This window comes from Daphnia magna, linkage group LG3, assembly GCF_020631705.1.
Source record: "Daphnia magna isolate NIES linkage group LG3, ASM2063170v1.1, whole genome shotgun sequence".
NCBI lineage: Eukaryota > Metazoa > Arthropoda > Branchiopoda > Diplostraca > Daphniidae > Daphnia > Daphnia magna.
This window is the reverse complement of record NC_059184.1, coordinates 9,898,832-9,916,637: the sequence shown is the minus strand read 5'-3', so window position 1 is coordinate 9,916,637 and position 17,806 is coordinate 9,898,832. Positions and strand designations below refer to the sequence as shown.

At 42.6% G+C, this 17,806-nt stretch overlaps 1 protein-coding gene and 2 long non-coding RNA genes across 3 annotated transcripts; 1 reads left to right on the top strand and 2 right to left on the bottom strand.

The window, feature by feature from the left end:
* Window positions 1-2,582: 2,582 nt before the first annotated feature.
* LOC123470746 lies at window positions 2,583-3,232 on the bottom strand. The gene is made up of 2 exons (XR_006644519.1): window positions 3,177-3,232; window positions 2,583-3,112 (listed from the first exon to the last, which is right to left on the bottom strand). It is a non-coding gene; the product is annotated as an uncharacterized LOC123470746 (long non-coding RNA).
* Window positions 3,233-4,518: 1,286 nt separating this feature from the next.
* On the bottom strand, window positions 4,519-17,039 carry LOC116936164 (girdin). Its single transcript, XM_032943349.2, has 11 exons — window positions 16,504-17,039; window positions 16,332-16,426; window positions 11,435-11,540; window positions 11,103-11,315; window positions 10,488-10,664; window positions 9,373-10,413; window positions 9,025-9,117; window positions 8,730-8,939; window positions 8,049-8,233; window positions 7,025-7,985; window positions 4,519-6,940 (listed from the first exon to the last, which is right to left on the bottom strand). Exons 1-11 carry the CDS (start codon window positions 16,600-16,602, stop codon window positions 5,153-5,155), a joined length of 4,968 nt encoding a protein of 1,655 aa, XP_032799240.2. The 5' UTR covers window positions 16,603-17,039; the 3' UTR covers window positions 4,519-5,152.
* LOC116936166 lies at window positions 10,554-11,411 on the top strand. The gene is made up of 3 exons (XR_004401620.2): window positions 10,554-10,693; window positions 10,763-10,942; window positions 11,044-11,411. It is a non-coding gene; the product is annotated as an uncharacterized LOC116936166 (long non-coding RNA).
* Window positions 17,040-17,806: the final 767 nt, after the last annotated feature.

Sequence of the window (17,806 nt, the reverse complement as noted above, 5' to 3'; positions counted from 1 at the left end):
AAAAGTCTTCCAAATACAAACAGAAGGAAAAAATTGTTTGCTGGATATTTCGCAACCTTTATGCTGCGGACCAAATGGAAAGGAAAAGATGGATTTAAGTCATTTATGCAATATGCAGCTAAACTGTATTCTGATGAATCTATTACAGAAGTAACTGAAACAAAGCGGCTAAAGAGTGCTTGTAAGGAGAACATACTTTACTTTATTTTACTTGTGTTACAAAAAATTACTAACATTTGTCATTCGTGGAAAAAAATGGATTAAGAATTGGTGTTTTATCGACTATGCATGTGGAGAAGTTTAGATTTGGGGACTCTACACTTAACGTATAGTTAGATGCCTATAAAATAGTTTTAGTAAGTGCTAGAGTGGTGACTGAAAAGGAATATTTAATGCCGTATAGAGTGGTTCGAGGTTGCCATCTTGGATAGGTGTTTCTCCCAGTTTGGTGCAACCTCAAACAAAAAAGTATTGGCAATTTTAGATAAATAGTGCCAGCCAACTGTCAGTTTACAGATTATTTCTCATTCTCTTCTTTGTTAAAAAAAATGGGTAGGCGTTATTGCTGTGTCGAATCGTTACCGGCTTTAGTTGAGTACCGAAAATGCCAACGGGTTGTTAATATCGGTATCGGATTCGATACCGATAGTAGCGTCGCTAGCGATACTCAGTATCGGTATACTATCGGCGCTTCTTTCAAAAACAGGTATCGGAAGACTATCGGTCGAGTATCGATCGATACTCGATACAAATACTTCGTCTGCAAACCTTTTTTTTTTTTGAATTGAAGAAAAAAATTGAAGTCATGATCCAAGCTGATTCAAAATCTGTTCCAGGCATGGAAAACGATGTAGTGGACGATGACAGCCCAATAGATCCGAAAGACTTTTTTTCGCCCCTTAAATCTATTTCAAACCGCAAAAAAGATTTTCGCCAGCAGATGATGAAATCAATCGGTTCTTTGAAACGAAAACGTGCAACGATTTCCGGGTACTTGATTCTTCATTTCCATATCTTCGTCGGTTGTTTATTCAACTTAACACTGGTTTGCCCTCAAGTGCCGCCGTTGAACGTCTGTTTTCTCTGGGTGGAAGAGTTTTTACGCCAATGCGTACTCAATTGAGTGATCAGCGCTTTGAGTCCTTAGTTTTTCTTAGAGCTAATGCTTGTCTCTTATAGTACCAATAATATACAGAAGTAAAACTAAATTTGTTTATTTTTTTTCACGGACTATCGTTATCGGTATCGGTATTGATATCGCCGATACCAGCCAAAATAGGGATCGGTATCGGAATCGCCGATACAAATACAAGCCAGTAACGGTATCGAAATCGACGATAGTTTTTTTAAGTATCGTTAACAACCCTTTCACCCCTTCATTAATTACTGTAATTGTAGTTCTGATGTTTTTGAATTTGTAGCAGATGACAGCAGTAGTTAGTTTATCCAGTGTTGTGACTTTATATATATATTTATGTAATTTATAGTTTTCATGAATGATTCTTAATTGACTTTATTTGTTTGTTAGTAAAATAAAGTAAGTTTGTTTGTTTAAATAAATTTAGTTATACTTTAGTTTTCTGAAAATGAAGTGATGGAATGTAAATTTTATATATTTAGATTTTAAAAAATAACATGCAACAACGGATAATTTCAAGTTGCAGACGACAAATTATATTCTTTGTATTTCATTCATTTTTCAAAGTTTGAAGTGTGTATATCTATACTGCAACGCTTTTTGAAGACGAGTCAAAGTTTGAGATTCGATTGTTCGTAGACGTCTCATTTCTCTCATTACACCCAGACGAGGTTTGTACTTTTTGACGTCCGTACAGAGTTTCACTAGTAGGAATAAACCTGAGATGGTGCGAACTCTGGACAAGACAACGTAAATCCATCCAGTAGTGGCGTATTGGTGTATTTTTGACAGGGTACCACAAATTATGGAATTCAGCGATTAGCCTTCAACTTTGATTCAGACTCAATTGAAATCAGAAATTTTCGGTTTCGGATGATTGTTGTCTGCAAATTCATCAGAAATTAGGGACCACCCACGCAGAAAAAAAAACAAAATTTCTAATTTCGGACAAGTGTCGTCTGCAAATTCAGAAATTAAGAACCACCCACAACACATAGTGGTCATAGAGTCGATTTTAAAATAGGAGGAAATTATTCAAACTTTAACGAAAAAATTTATGCACTTACATACGTTTTAAAATAAACAAGATTAGTTCGATAATGTCCTTCGGGCAATTTTTTTGAAAAAAATTGTCTATAGACATGTAACGTGGGCCAAAGATAAACAGATTATGGATCCAAGGTTTCTAAATTTCAATCAATTTATAGTGTTTATCTGCTGTAGTCTACTGTCCGGAATTAGCAACATGGGAGCTTAAGTAAAAAAATGAAAATGCAATAACGAATTTGATGAATTTTATACAACAAATGTACTACCGAATGCAATAGTTCTATAAAATACACTTCTGGGAATCTAACCATATCAATATTGGCTAGGATAATATAAGTTTAAGACCTATAAAGCGACTTAAAAAATTTTTCCAAAAATTTGAAAAACAATGACATTTGAAGAAAAATTGTTTTATTTCCGCATGAGTATTGAACAGTTCAACTTAATGATGCCAGCGCAACACCTTACCACTACGCTGTTATTGACATAATGCTGTTAGTATGAATAGCAGTGTAATTTTACATCATCTGCAGCAGTATACTGTCCGGAATTAGCAACACGGGGACTTATGTAAAAAAAAATGAGAATGCAATCGTGAATTAGATGAAGATTTTTCCTCAAAAATAGACAACGTAAAAGCAATTTCAGGGAATGTAACCATATAAATATTACTTAGGATAGTTTAAGTTTAAGACATACTAAGCGACTTAAAAATTTAACAAAATATACGCATAAAAAGGAAAAAACTAAATAAATTTTGTGTTTCAAAGAGTATTGATCCAATGATCTTGATGTTATGCGCCCAACACCTTACCGCTGAGCTATCACACACATTCATGTTAATATAGCATCAAAAATTAGGTATCTCGTCGCCGCTGTGTAACTTTCTTCTCCATAGTCTCCGTTCTGGCAGCATGTTTACTACTGCAATATAAAAAAATATATAAAAATCTACTGTTTAAAACATTTTGTTAAAGAAAACACTTACTGTTTAGTGACTGTTATACAGCCTTCTGCACTGACTGCAATGCATTGACAGTTGTAAGGTTACGCAAACAAAAGCGAATTCACTGCCTAGGATTCGGCAACCAGCTAGGTAACAATTACGCAAATTAATTTTTTTAAACTGTAATAGAATCAAATGAAAAAGCCACTATACCACGTATCAAATTTTGACAGAATTTTGTACAAAATTTGGGGACGATTGGTCATTCAGGGAAGAAACGTATATGGAAATACATAATGGACATTAAACCTTCTGAGATCTACTACTACTACCCTACCCCCTACACACCCTAAAATTTTTATAGTCCTTCGGTATATATACATATATACCCTCAGGGATAAAATTTTTATAGTCCTTCGGTATATATACATATATACCCTCAGGGATAAAAAATACCACGCAAATCAGCGTGAAAAACTGAGTCGACCCATATTTATTTAAACTAAATCCCTTATTGATGCAACGACTCTATTGCGATCACTCTCTTTAACAAGATCGCTGAGGGTTTGGGACGGTTGGAACAAAATCAATGCCCTTTGGGCCTACAGTTCTCTCCCCATTGCTCGTTCCTGTTCTCTTGAACGGTCGTTGTCATCATCTTGTTCCCTCTCCAAGTTCAAAATAACAGGCAATCGTTTCGCTCGGTAAACCAACCAGCATTTTCTTAAACATTTTTTATGACAGTGGGTCGCTTGATTCCGATGTCAGTCAAGAAATTCGTATTTTTCAACCTCGGCAGAGTTCCATCGATCTCGACTAAAGTTTTAATGTTAAAATAAAAAAAAAAAGAAAAGAAAAGTATTTGCAATCATTTATCATCAACAGTTTTCAATTCTGTTTGTAAAACCAATGAATTAAAAGGGAAATAGGTGTAATCAACTCAGGAATGTAAATAGATTGCATACTTTCACACGGGTGTTGTATTTGATCAAGCTTAAAATTAAATTAAATTAATTTAAATTAAAGAATCCACCGAGCCCCATATAGGGATCGTGGTCTTTTACTTCGTAGTCTGTAGTTCTACTATCGCTGGAGTTCTAAATAGAAATGGAGTTCTACTGTAAGCAGTTCATATCAAGAGACAAGTGAACTGCAATAAAATAGCCGTTGCTGTAATCACTAATCAGTAAAGAAGGAGACTTACGGACAATTCAAATTATTCAATTCATGATTTTGAACCCAAGAACATCATTTTAAAAAATATTTGCAGCGCTGCATTGCATACATAAATATTGACTATTGATGCGAAAAAAGTCTCGCCTCAACATTCTGCAGTAGCAAATTCTAGGATTTCGAAAGAATTGAGCAACCAGCGTTTTGACGATTTACAGGAGGGACATTGACTTTTATTAAATTTTTGGGACGTCTCCTTCAAATTCATACGGAAATGACATAACGCTAATAGAAAAACACGTGGAATGAATGTAAAAGTAAAAAATTCGAATTTTATGTGTAGGTTAATGATTTAATACCACCAAACATTGTTATTCGCATCAAGCTGAAAATCCGCAACTGAAAATCAGAAAGCATTTGATTGGGTATCTTGGTGTTATGAACTGTGCTGTACGAATCCTTTACGGGGCGTAGTCAGCAAAATATGCAGTGATGCTCCTCCTGTGCATTTCACCGTCGTAACTCATTCGCGCTTTGGAGTGTTAGGTAAACCCAGATTAAAGAGCATGACACTATGCGGGGTTTGAGAAGTCAGAAGCTGCACAATAAGGCGGATCAAACGATTACGCGCTAGGCTAATGACGTTTAATAACATTCATTCATTTCATGTTTATATACTTTGAAAACGATTGATGAAGCCTACCGAGTAAACAACACTCCACAAAGACATCGCACATGCGAAGAAATGAGAAAGATACGCGTCACTGACTATTATAGAACAAGAATTCTTTCACTCCTCAATAGGCTGTTGCCATAGGAGGGCTAGTGCAAAATGAGTTACAGGCTCAGACGCATCCGTATTCGTACCATATAGAGCTGGCACTGCCTGCCCCAGTAGTGCTGCCGTTAATGTTGGCGTCCTCGGCAGGCTTTTCTTCCACGGCTGGTGCTGTGCTATTCGTATACAATCGTGGTGGTAATGCAGGTTTGTCTTGATTGGTCACCCTAGCTGGCAGAGGGGGTCCCTCGGAGGAGGATATCCTAGGCGAAGGTCTAGGTGGAAGTCGCAGAGAGCCTCTTCTTTCTAAAGGACCAGGAAGCAGAGGGGACGAAGGAGATGGGGATGACGTGAGAGGAGTAATGGCTGCTGTGCTTATATTAACATTGATGCGAGTGGTGCTGGTGAGATGTGGAAACAACTTGGGATTGGGAGTGCTTGTGTCAAGAGGCGTCGGACTGATTCCCGTCGTTGATGTTTGGACTAGAGTAGCAGGTGTCCCACTTCGGCTTGAGCTGCTGCTGTTAATCTGATTATTATTATTGTGGTTCTTGTTGTTGCTCATGCTACTGGGGACATTGCTGACCATCGGAAGCAAGTCGCTACCGGATGGACTCACGTTGCGAGGCGTCATTAACGGTGACGAACGAGACGCCAGTGGCAAAGCCAGGGGGCTGGAGGAATCACTCAAGACTAGAGACGGATCGACTTCCGAAAGGCAAAGAGGCTGCCTCGATCCAGCGCGCTCCAGCAGCGCTAGGCTGCGCGACGGTTGGGCGAACCTCTGTAACGCGCCTACTGGGACGGTGTTCTTCGCCGAATTAGGTGCGCAACTGACGTGGTGGAATCCGGAGGCAACGCCGTCGACTCTAGGAGAAGGCTGTTGAACATGAGGAGAGCAGGGAGTCATCATCATCAGCGGGGCAGCCGACATCAGACTGCCGCTTAGCGAGCCTTTTGCATGCGGTGTGTTGGTGGCGGCGGAATTGTGCGTGTTACACTCCAACTCCACGTCGTCCGAATTCCCGTTCATCGCCGGTAGGCTAGGCAGAAGAGGATTGCCATTGATTTGACTGCTACTATTCGTAGTTGGGGAACCATCGCACATGCCATCCGGAGAAACGGAATGACGCACAGAACCAGCGCTGGTTGGAGCGCAATTTCCAAGATCGCTATGCTGATAATGAATGACGGGCAGGGAATGTCGATTGCGATCGCGGTCATTCCAACTCCGCCCGCTGCCTGGAGGAAGATCTGTCGAGGCACCGCCGACACTGCCCGTTAGACTGGTTGGCGTTGCATCCCCTTCGCCGCCACTTCCACCGTCTAAAGATCCGCATCCGGAATTGGAGCCAGAGTGCGACCCCGATTCCAAACTGAACGTATCCATTTGTCCGTCATGCTGATCTGGGCTTTCCCGGTCGCCAGACACAAGTCCGTCGCCAACCCGATTGCGCGATCGTGAACGCGGAACGCGACTGATCAATTCTGATGAGGCCCTCCGCATTTTACGGACAAAGAGAGCGCCAATACTGGCTTTCGCGTTCTTCTTGAAGGGCGATCCGCTTCCTCCGCTCGGGCAGTTCTCCATCCGGCGATACTGTTCCATTATTTTGTCCTCGAGAATTTCCTTCTGCCGTTTGAGGTGGTTGAACTTATCGCTAAAGTTCTTGGTTTCTTCGTGGAAGTGGTCTTTTTCCTCGAGCGTCTGGCTGAAGAGTTCGTGATACTGGGCCAGCAAAACCGACACTTGATTGACCAGATTACGCTTATCTTCTTCCAAAGTCGTGTTCCATTGTTGTAGAACATCGCACTTGTTGTTCAGCTTGCTAAGTTCTACATCCAGGTTGGTCACCTGTGATTGAAACCCAAAACAAAGAGAGAGGGAGAGAGAGAGAGGTGAACAAATGTCACGATCTGCGAACGACATTTTGATTACCTGATGACGCGATTCGGCAGCTTCTCCTTGTAACTGGGTGTGCTTTAATTTCAACGTGTTATGGTCGCCGCGGAGGCTCTTGTAGTCGTTCTGCAAACACTTGTACTCGCTTTTGAGCTTCTCATTCGCCACGAAAAGCGAGCGGAAATCGTCTTTGAGACGCGAATGCTCAGCTCTGAGGTTAGTCAACGACCGCGTTTCTGCCCTCGACTTATCCAGCTCTTCTTGTAGCTCCGTTCGTGAGCGTTGCCATTCCTGCTCGGCCACGACGCTTGTAGCCAACTGGTCGTGCAAGGCCCTTAATTCCGTTTTGCTTTCGCGTTGGCAGATTTTCAATTGCTCGCGCTCGGCCAACAGCGCGTCGTATTCGCTCTGAAGTTGTTCGTGCAGCGTCTGCAGCTCTTGCTGATCGCGAGAGACGCGTTCCAATCTGCTGTCGGACGACTGCAGTTGAGCAGCCAGTTTCTCACGCTCGGATTCGACGGCGGCCAGTGCTGCCTGGATGCCGGAATTCTGCGTTGTCGTCGAATCCAGTTGGGAGGCCAGGGTTGAGTTCTCGACCTGGAGCGTGGCCAGCTGTTGTGACAATGCGGCCAATTGCGCCCCGCTCTCGTTGACTCGCTCCCTCTGCGAGCAGATCTGAGCCGTCAGGTTGTCTTTCTCGGCTAACAGCACAGCGTTCTGGCGCTCAAGCTCGACCAATCGATCTTTGACGGCCAGCACTTCTCGACCCAGCTCTAGCGTCGGGGGGAGCGATTCCTGTTGCTGCGCATATCCAGCAGCTTCTGACTTGTTAGCGGCCAGTTCGAGGCTAGCCGCCGCAACACAGCGTTGCGTCAATTCTTCATTGGCACTCTTGAGCGTTTCGCGCTCGACTCGGCCGATCTCCAGCGTTCGCCAGTTGGTGTCCAGCTGGCATTGCAACTGCTGGCAGCGGATCTTCTCTTGAACCAATTCCTCTCTGCAAAAGAGACTTATCGTGAATGAAAACGAAACCGAACATGCCCATTCGTTCGATAGAAACCTGATGGCGACCAGAGTTTTGTGCTCGACAATCGACGACTGCTGGAGTTCCTTGTTGTCGCGTTCCAGCTCGCGCAGCTTACAGCCTTGCGCCTGCAACGCACTCACCTCCTTCGCCAATCGTTTCCACTCGCGTTCGGCTGTCGAAAGTTTAGAGCTGAATTCGTCCAGCGAGGCGTCTTTTATCTAGAAGAAAATCGAAGGCATTCACGTTAAATGAACCAAAGTGAAAAGTGTTTCGTATGAGAAGGAGAGGATGTAAAGATTGTGGTTTCTCTCATGTTTAGGACAGCAGTTAAGTCACGACAGCAAACTCTTGATTCCAAGGCTGCCGGTTGCGCTCGGGGAAGTAAGATAATAGCAACTATCGCCCGCGCACGATGGTCAACGAAACGGAGCCGACAGCTTGTCGGTGGGTTCAGACTAAGTTTTTCAGTTCTGTCATAGGACACGGCAACAACACACGGCGAAGGTAATTTCGTGGTCTGAAAGGATATCAGCAATGCCTGCGGGCACACACAATGTATGGAAGGAGGAAAACAAAGAAGAAAGAAGAAGGAAGAAGGCAGAACGCAACCACGCGATCAAAGAACTCGTGTTCTATCGCTATTATCCATTTTTTTGTTTTCTTTTTCTTTTTTTTCTTTTTTTTTTCGGGCGGACGGGGGAGGGACCAACAAACCTCTATGGCTTGCTTCAGTCGAACTATCTCTTTGTGGAGTCCTTTGCTTTCGCGATCGAGTCGATGATTCTCGCTCTCAAGGTCTGTGTTCTCCTTCTCCAAGTCGTTGAGGCGTCGAAGCGAATGACGCAAACTCTCCACGGTCTTGTGGAGTTTAGTATTCTCCGATTCGAGGTCTCGTGACTCGTTCTGAACTGAATCCACTCGTCTCTGGCAGAAGCAAAACACGAAATATGTGATCGGTTGTAATGATACGCACAGTATATGGACATGGAGGCAACGAAGTTTTCTTTACCTGGAAGAGATCGGCGGAGCGCTGCAGTTTTTGATTTTCAGCACCAAGCGAAGAGACTTGTAATTCTAGTTCTTCTATCTTGCATCGTTCCACCTAAGCGAGAATAAAATTAGAAAAAAACAGGCTTTCACGAAAAATGCGATTTCTAGAAATTAGAATTTCTTTTTGGTTTTTTTTTTGGGGGGTTTTTTTGTTTTGGTTTTTTCAATTGTAGAATATGTTTGCGTCGAGCGTGTTCGATGGAAATATGGCAGCACCATACGAATGTTGCGTATGAATCGCAGGCGATTCGCCTTGCACCCTTTTCCCAAGTTGAATTCCAGAAACCAAAAATCACGTGATGCGAACCTTGAGATTTTCGATGAGATTTTGTTGTTCCTGGTGGTTGCGATGGAGATCCTGGTGTTGCTTTTCGACTTCAGCAGCGCGCAGGGTGACGGCTGCCATCATCTCGGCCACATGGCTCTCCTTAGTTCGCCGCTCTTCTTCTAGGTCTACTAGACGCAATTTGAGCCGAGTGCATTCTCCTTCGAGTTGCAATATTTTTTCGCCATTATCGCCTCGCACACCCGACTCTTTAGCGTTGGTCGACGAGAGAAGGTTGGTCAGCCGCTGGTTTTCCATCTCCAAGCGGCGGGCTTTGCCCAGCAAGTCCACAGAGCTCATCTGTTCGCCCAAATTGGTAAACTGATCTTTGCTGGCGTCAGCCGAAGCTTGATGGGCTCTTAACGATTCGAGCTCGGCCGTTAGGCTCGCCGATTCGCTCAGACAGTTTTTGGTGCACAGCTGCCAATGAGCGTTCTCCTCGGCCAGCTTTTTCAGCCGTTCCTTATCAGCCTCCTTCTCCACGAGCAAATTGGTCAGCTGACTCTTGCATTTGAGCAGCTCGCCTTCCAAGTCCAGCACAAGTTCGGCTCGTTGCCGGGCGCTTTCCAGCTGACCCTCCAGAATGACTTTGGTCTCTTCCAGCAGCCGATTGTCTTCGCGGAGCTCATCCAGGCGCGCCTTGTAGTAGTCGATGTCATTGAGTTTGTCTTTATAGCGGTTCAGTTCGGCTTCCAAGCGATCGACTTTCGACGCTCTTTCTCGGACGATGTCTAACTCGTCTCGCAGGGCCTTTGACAGCCGTGCTTCCTGTACCAAATCCATGTTCTCCTGCTTGATTTTAACCGAGTGCATTTTGAGAGCGTCGAGCTCATCGCGCAGTTCAGCCACTTGTTCGCATTTCTCCTCCAGTTCTTGGCGCCAGCGACGGATCTTCGCTTTGGCTTCGGCCAGCTCAACGACGACTCCACTTTGCGGCGACGCGTTGCTGTGGCGCTGAATGGAGGACATTGAATTGGCATTGTTGCTGTTCGACAGCTCCCTCAGCACGACGTTCGTAAATTGCTGAAAATCAAAGAGAAACAATAAGAACCAAAGGCGGCCGGCAGGAACGGCATTCGTAGAAATATGAATCTTACGTTGGCGTAGTCGTCTCTTTCTTGGACGAGCCGACGTAGATGTTGAACCAAAATTCTAAACAATTCCTCGCGATGCTGCTGTTGCTCTTCTTTGTCCGCCCATGTTCCATGGCACGATTCGATGGATTCCCATTCTGTCCAGTCTTTGTTCCACACGCATGCTGGGTTGTCAGCCACCTAATGGGCGAATTGTGAAAAATGCCAGAGTAAATAAGTCATCCAATACGCACGTGCAGCCTGATGGGCATTAATCTATAGCAGCTTTCCTCACACAGATCTCAATCAATTACGGAATATGGATTTGGACAACATCACGGACATTATTATTTGAAAGACGTACAGCCCCTATCGATAACAAAAAAGACGAGATTGCTAATGGTCTGGTCGGCTAATCAATCTAAAGCTTGAAGCGCACGAGGCTTCAGCATGGATTCAAACTCTTTCGCAAACAAAAGGTAAAATTCCTTTTATAGCAATTACCATTATCTTTTTCCTTTTTTTCTTTTTCTTATTTGGTTTTTTGGTTTTTGGTTTTTTGTCTTTTGTTTTTTTATAGATACCCAAATAAGAAGTGCCTTGGAAATAGTTGGCTACTAAGTCCCGGTTCTCGTTTACCTGTTGTATACAATTAACTATGTCGTGTTGAGTTGCCAGAGGAAGTCTTTTTATGTCTTCAATGACGCTCTCTTTGCTGGGGCCCTGAACAGCACAGCCAAGAACCAACAATAAGAGCGTCTGCATTCCAGCTAAACCGGTCTCACTGTCCGGGTCACGACCAAGTGTCACTGGATCAGGTAAGCGAACTAACACAAATTGACCCAAAACGTCCTGCCAAATGTCACAAGAAAACAACAAATATAACTTATGGAATGTAACTGAAATATCTACGTACAGTACGCTTTATATATACTGTATACGTATATATATATATATATTTTATGCTTTACCTCGTAGAATCCTTTAACGGCTCGTACCAGGGAATCGAAGTTCCGGATGCGAGTGTAAACATCTTCTGCCGGCTGGATATGGGCTCTTCCATTCGTTCTTGGGTCACTAAATAAAAATCGAAGGTCGACATATGCTAGGTTAAAAGTAGAAAACACACACTGGGTTGCTGCTAATAATAAATCCATACAAGGTTCGGTCTCCAAACTTAAAAAACAATGAAAAAAGGATGGCACAAATGTCTTTCACGAGTTTTTCGTCATATTATGGAAAGGACTTTTTTGTTTGTTTTTTTTCCTTTCTTGCACCTTCCGGTTCCCCCTTTAATTTTATGGCCTCGGGTTATTTTACGGCTAACGGTGCTAACCCTGTGGTGCTTGCGCACTGCAACGTTGAGTGCCTCTTGCGGCGTCGCCATTTTGCTTGGCTAACGTAGTGGCCTCTGCTTCTATGTTTCACGAAAAAAAAAAAAATAAATAAATAAAATATCATATCAATAAATTCTGGCTTCCTCTATTGGCACAGAGACGGCCATTTCTGCGGCTACCATTACATCCAAGTTCACTACTGACGTCCGGTCGCCTTTGGTTTTTATCTGATTATTGGTGCTATTCTGCGAAATTCAATGAACTGCGATCAAGGTTTTGCTACCCTTCGTGCCAATAGAAGAATGCAAAGTCAATTACTACTTTCCGCTCTGCCATGTTCTCATTCCTGTCATATCGACCCCGCGATCCATTAATCGATTTTAGGTTGTTTCTGCTGATAAGTCCAGCACACTCTAAATCATTAGCATATTGGCTCGGTGCGGCAGGGTTCATACCTTGTGACTTGAGAACGAGAAAATCGCCAGCGAGTCATAAGCAGTATACATGTTTATCGTGGTTGCATGTTCACCATTAACCAGTTTCTTGAAAAATCGACCATTATCAGGACACGAATTCGCTATTAAAATTTGCTGCCTTCGCACATTCTCGACGACGAATTCCAAGCAATGGAGGTTGATCGGTTAGCCGATTACGTTTGAAATATTAATTTGTTTTCTTTCTTTCTTTCGTTCTTTCTTTCTTCTCATATTTAAAACATGGGAATGGGAACACGACTTTCATCATTGAAATTTTGTCGGTCAAGACCTTGTACATTATGTACAACGAAAGCGAATGGAAAAATAGCTGCCTGTATAAGGAGAGAAAGTTTAGTTGCGTTTAGCCTTCAATCTTGCAGTTTGCCTACAGCAGTCCATACGTCACCTGAAAGGCGTTTTAGTCTATTTCTTTTTGCCTTTTTTTTTTTAGATGAGGAACTAGCATAACTTTGTGTTAACTTTGTAGGCTACAATTGAAGTTCTCTTGCACATTGCGGTCGTTGCTGGTTTGCTTTTTTTCATCTTTTGTGTGTCCACATTTTTGTTTTTGTTTTTCTTCCGTTCCCTCGTTTTAACGCACTTTTTTTTTCCAAACTTTCTCTTGTCTTTTGCCTTTTTGTGTGTGTGTGTGTGTGTGTGTGTGTGTGTGTGTGTGTGTTTGTGTATGTATGTAGAGAGAACTCCATGAGGGAAGAACAATTCGAATTATTGTTTTCTTCGTTGCAACGGTGAAGTCGGACTTGGCCGGAACCTTTTTCCCAGCAATGTTTTCTCCAAGGTACCGAGTTCATTGCGCTCCCCCATTTTATTTTCTCTCTTTTGTTTTTGTTTTTTTGTTTTTTTGTTTTGGTTTTTCTTTCTCTATTTCTGTTGAGTAGTGCGCATTAATAACGCCTTCGATTCATTGCGCTATCGATTAAAAATGGCATTTCTACGAAACGGTTGAGCCCTTCATAAGGAGATGAACGTGAGTCGTAGGACTTGTTTCAGAAGCCGCTTGTACCGTTATGACATCGAATCGTGACCCGATAGGTTTCACGGTCAACCTACTCAACCGAAATCTCTAGATGTTTTCAACACCTTTTTTTTTATTGTTATTTTTGATTTATTTTTTTCAGACATGTGTCTTTTCGTCGATCATATGACTTCCATTGGGGACCGGATCGATCCGGAATAATCAGCAGCATTAGACTCTAAAAGAAAAAGTGTTGAGAACGGTATTTAAAAGATACCGTCGACTGCTTTATACCGACAAGCGCCGAGAGAAAGTGAGAACGAATGTCGACATAAAGGGCGAGTGTCAGAGGCAACGTTAAGGCCTTTGTTATGCTGTTTTCTAAATTGAGGCAGCTTCTTTCAGGACGAAGCAAAGAAATGCGAGCCGTTAGATGGAAACGAATGGAAACATTGACAATAGTAAGGCGTTGCGTTGTCCTCGTGAACAATCGAATGAACATCTCTAGTTGAATAGTCTACGACCGGTTGATGAACTCGCCAAAAAAGGAAGATTTAACGAAGAAGCCGGTTTTATCTTAACTTCCTTTTTCTTCTCTTAAGCTAAACTACGGGTTTAAATATTAATCCAACGATGAGTGAGGTCTTTCACTGAAGCGGCTCTTAAAGAGGTGTAAAAAACAAAGGATGATAACAACAATTTGATTCCGTGCCTTCGTCTTAGTCCTCCCCGATGACGTTAGCTCCACGGTGCCAATATCAATGGTCTCTATTCTTCGACAGAGAAATCAGGGAGAACAAGAAATAATGAAAATAAATCAAAAAGGGTACGTCACGAACTGGACGTGACGGGTTCAGAAGAGAAACGAATGAAAGGGAAAGCGAACTTCTTCGACACGCTTTTATATTCCGGTGAGAACGACAATATTGACAGACAATCTTCTTTCCACATAAAAACTAAAAAATAAAATAAACGATAATAAATGAAAGTGAAATCTTAAAAAAGAATAATGACCGAGCATTAAGCTGATATAAGCGGCAGTATTGCCAAATAAATGGCTATGTGGTCGCGTCCGCAGGATTGCCCCCACTTAATGGCAAGCAAAATGACGTTCTACACTTGGTGAAGGCAGTTACTAAGTGAAACGGATCGTTGTGAGATGACCATATTTGTCGTCTCCGTTAAAACAGGTCGAGGCATTCTTTTGTTCGGGCCCTTGTGCAGCATGTTTTTGCTCAGTTATCAGATATCCAAGTGGTTCGGCAGACGCCGTTGTAGAAAGTTAAACTAATATTCCAAGAACCGAGGGTATCGGGCAAGTGCGCGCCGGTGGTACGCCTACTGACACGACATCACGGAACATCGACTTTTATTGCGGTTTCGTGCAAATGCTATTGTAAAATATTTTCAAATAAGGCGGATGTGATGCAACAAAATGCGACGAAGACGGCGACAGTCGAAATCTTAACGTCCGACCTGGGATATCCTACGTCGGATTTCTTGGAAATTGAATACGAGTTATGGTGGATTGGGTACGGTACTACATAGAGGAGAAGAGAAAGAGGATATCCAATGACAAACGTCCTATTGTAAATACGAATTATTTGTTCGGGTACAGATAAACGAAGGAAAAGTTTTTTTTTTTTTGTTTTTTTTTTTTTAAGGGAAGCTATACGACAAAATAGAGGCCGAAAAAAGACTTCGTCTGATAAGATTCACCAAGTCAGAAGCTATCAAAGCGATAAGAAACAAAGGAACCATCAGACCTGTTGGAAACTTCCGAAATTTCCGACAACTGAAAAAGAAAAAGACGAAAACAAACAACAATGAAAAAAAAAAAGGCGAACTTGCGAAGGCATCCGAAACGGAACGGTTCCAGCCGTTGGTCGCCCACCGGCGAGAGAACTAGTGGATTCCTATTGCCACACCATCAAGTTTCCCCTTTCTCGACTCATTTCCTCGTCCGGGTGCAACACAAAAGGAAGTGACGTCAGCCCACCGACAAACTAGACGGGTTTCCATTCACTTTTTGTGGGGGTATTTTGCGCCAAAGACAGATGGAACCGACCAGTCCATCAGCGGAAGATGACGCCATTTCAACCACTCGGACACTCTCGCCCACCCCCACTCCTAAAGCAATATGAAGCTAGGTAGTTGTAGGTAGTTGGCCTTGCATGTCTGCTTTCGTTCTGCATGGTACAAAATAGAGGCCCAATTTCCGATGTCCTTAACTTTGACAAGTCCATTCAAAGAACCTGTAGGCGAATTTTAATGATCCTCATCTTCGGCCTACTGAAATGCTACGGAACTCGAAAGGACGGATCAGAACAATGAAGACGCCAGTTTATTTATTTATTTATTTTTTTATCTTTACTTGCCAACGGTAAAATCGATTCATACTTCCGTTTCGCTCCTTTTTCTAAATGAAAACGGTGCCTGCTCCGTACTGTAGCGCCTTACCGCCTCTAATTAATAGATTTCCTTTATTCGTCTCTCGTAAACAAGCTTTCAAAACTAAGCTCTTCATTTCCGAACAATGAGCTTCCGTTGATTGAACTTTAGTGCGGAATTGTTTATTGGAAATGGATTTCTTTTGCAGTTAACCTTCATTGCACCCCGTATCCAAGGGCGAACACCAGCATGACAATCAACCAGAACCACCTGATCGTCTGAAACTTGTTTTCGGTCACCCGTAAAAATTAATCTTCTCCCCCCCCCCCTCCTCGTTTGTTTCTGTCGACCCCTTGATGTCCATAAAATAAAAATAAAAACTCTCTTTTCCCTTTTGTCAAGTGACGGGTCTAAAATAGGAGCACAACACAAAAAAAAATCAATGTAATTGCTTTTAAATCCCACCCCTCCCTCATTCTCTTGTATTTTTTATTTTTTTCCCCTTCCGGTCAACCTGCTTCGTTGCTTGTGTGAACATCCGGCCGTGGTGTTAGGGGGGGGGGGGAGCGAGTTGGAGATATTCGTTAAGTTATTCGTCACAGATGTGCTCGTTAAAATATAAACACGCAAAACAATACTCAAATATATATTTTTTCTTGAAATAGGTGTAGAAGCAAAATGGACTCACAGTCTGGAGAAGACGTTGTCAAGAAAGGCTCCATCGATCAGCTGAGAGTAATCCAGTTCTGTGCGGTTTTCGTCGTCATCTTTGAAGGTTCGCACCTGTCCGTCGCGATAATAGAATGACAATAAAACCAAGGTTGTAAATAGCGATTGATGAGGGCTAGTGGAAAACATACCCAAGCCACCAGAGGTCCCTGCATAAGTTGATCCATTGGGGTGGCAGCAGGCATTGAGTATTCTGGATGCTTTCGATATTGTTGCTGTCCGCTTGCCATCACACGGTGCGATTTACCGTCTAAAAGCTGATGTGCAATTCAAAAGCAGCAAACCACCACTAGGGAAAATCTAATTTGACGTTTCCTTATGCCGAAACACGATTCTCGCTCACTCTGCACATTGTGTCCGTCATTTCTCCTTCACGACACATGCTGGCTGAAGACGACGAGAGTTCCACTCGGGTAGAGACGCAGGCGCACTTGATATGGTTGGGATGGATTTGTTCACTAGCGTTAGGATCTTCTTGCTTTGTGTAAGACTATTAATGGAGACCAGCTCGCTTTGTTCACTGTCGACGGCCAAGTCCTTTCGACTACTACAGGCGAAACCACTGGCAACTCGGAAGAACCAACTTGAAACTAGGGGACGCTCTTACAGTCCCCTTTTCTTTTCCTACTCTTCGTACATTGCCCACGGCAAAACACTTCTACTTCATTTTCCCCTCAGGCTTCTGCCTTTTGTTCCTTTTTCCTGTCACCTGCCACCGACACGAAAGCCATCTAGCGGATCTTTTTGAACAAGCCAACGAATTGAATATTTAAAAAAATTAAAACCAAACGCACTTGGACTGAACGAACCTCCTACATTGTGCTCCTGCTATACAGACGTTACAATTTTTTGCCAATTTTGAAAAAAACAAAAAAACAAACAATAAAACAATAGAAATAAATAAATTGTATTAATGTCACAAAAGTATGGCGCTTTTTCACCGTTAGATCGTGGTTAGATTTTGACTATTAACAGCTTAGCGCAGCTTAGATACATATAGTAAAGGAATGCCCGAATTGAAAAAACGATTCTTTTTCACTTTGGTCTGTAATCCAGCATTTAAGTTTAACTTCTTTAACAAACTCTGTAATGCGATAGTTGACGTTTAACCATTTGTCCACGAGACGTGAAGGATTAAGGTGAGAAGCAAAGATTGGGGGCGGGCGATTCTCTGTAATGGCGGTCATGTCTCTGTCTTTGCATCATCATGTAATGCGTGACTGGGCATGTGGCTCCCTATCTACCATTAGATTTTCTCCGCATTTAAATAAGGAGCGGAAACAATAGTTCCTGTTTGTCTGTTCGTCTGTTTACTTTTCGTTAGGGTTCTTGTTCCTTTAGAGCCAAACAAAGCTTTTGAGAAATTAAGGTTTAAAAGTAACCGCAACAACGTACTTAAAGAAACTTTGATTAAACCAGTCTAGCTTTCTATGC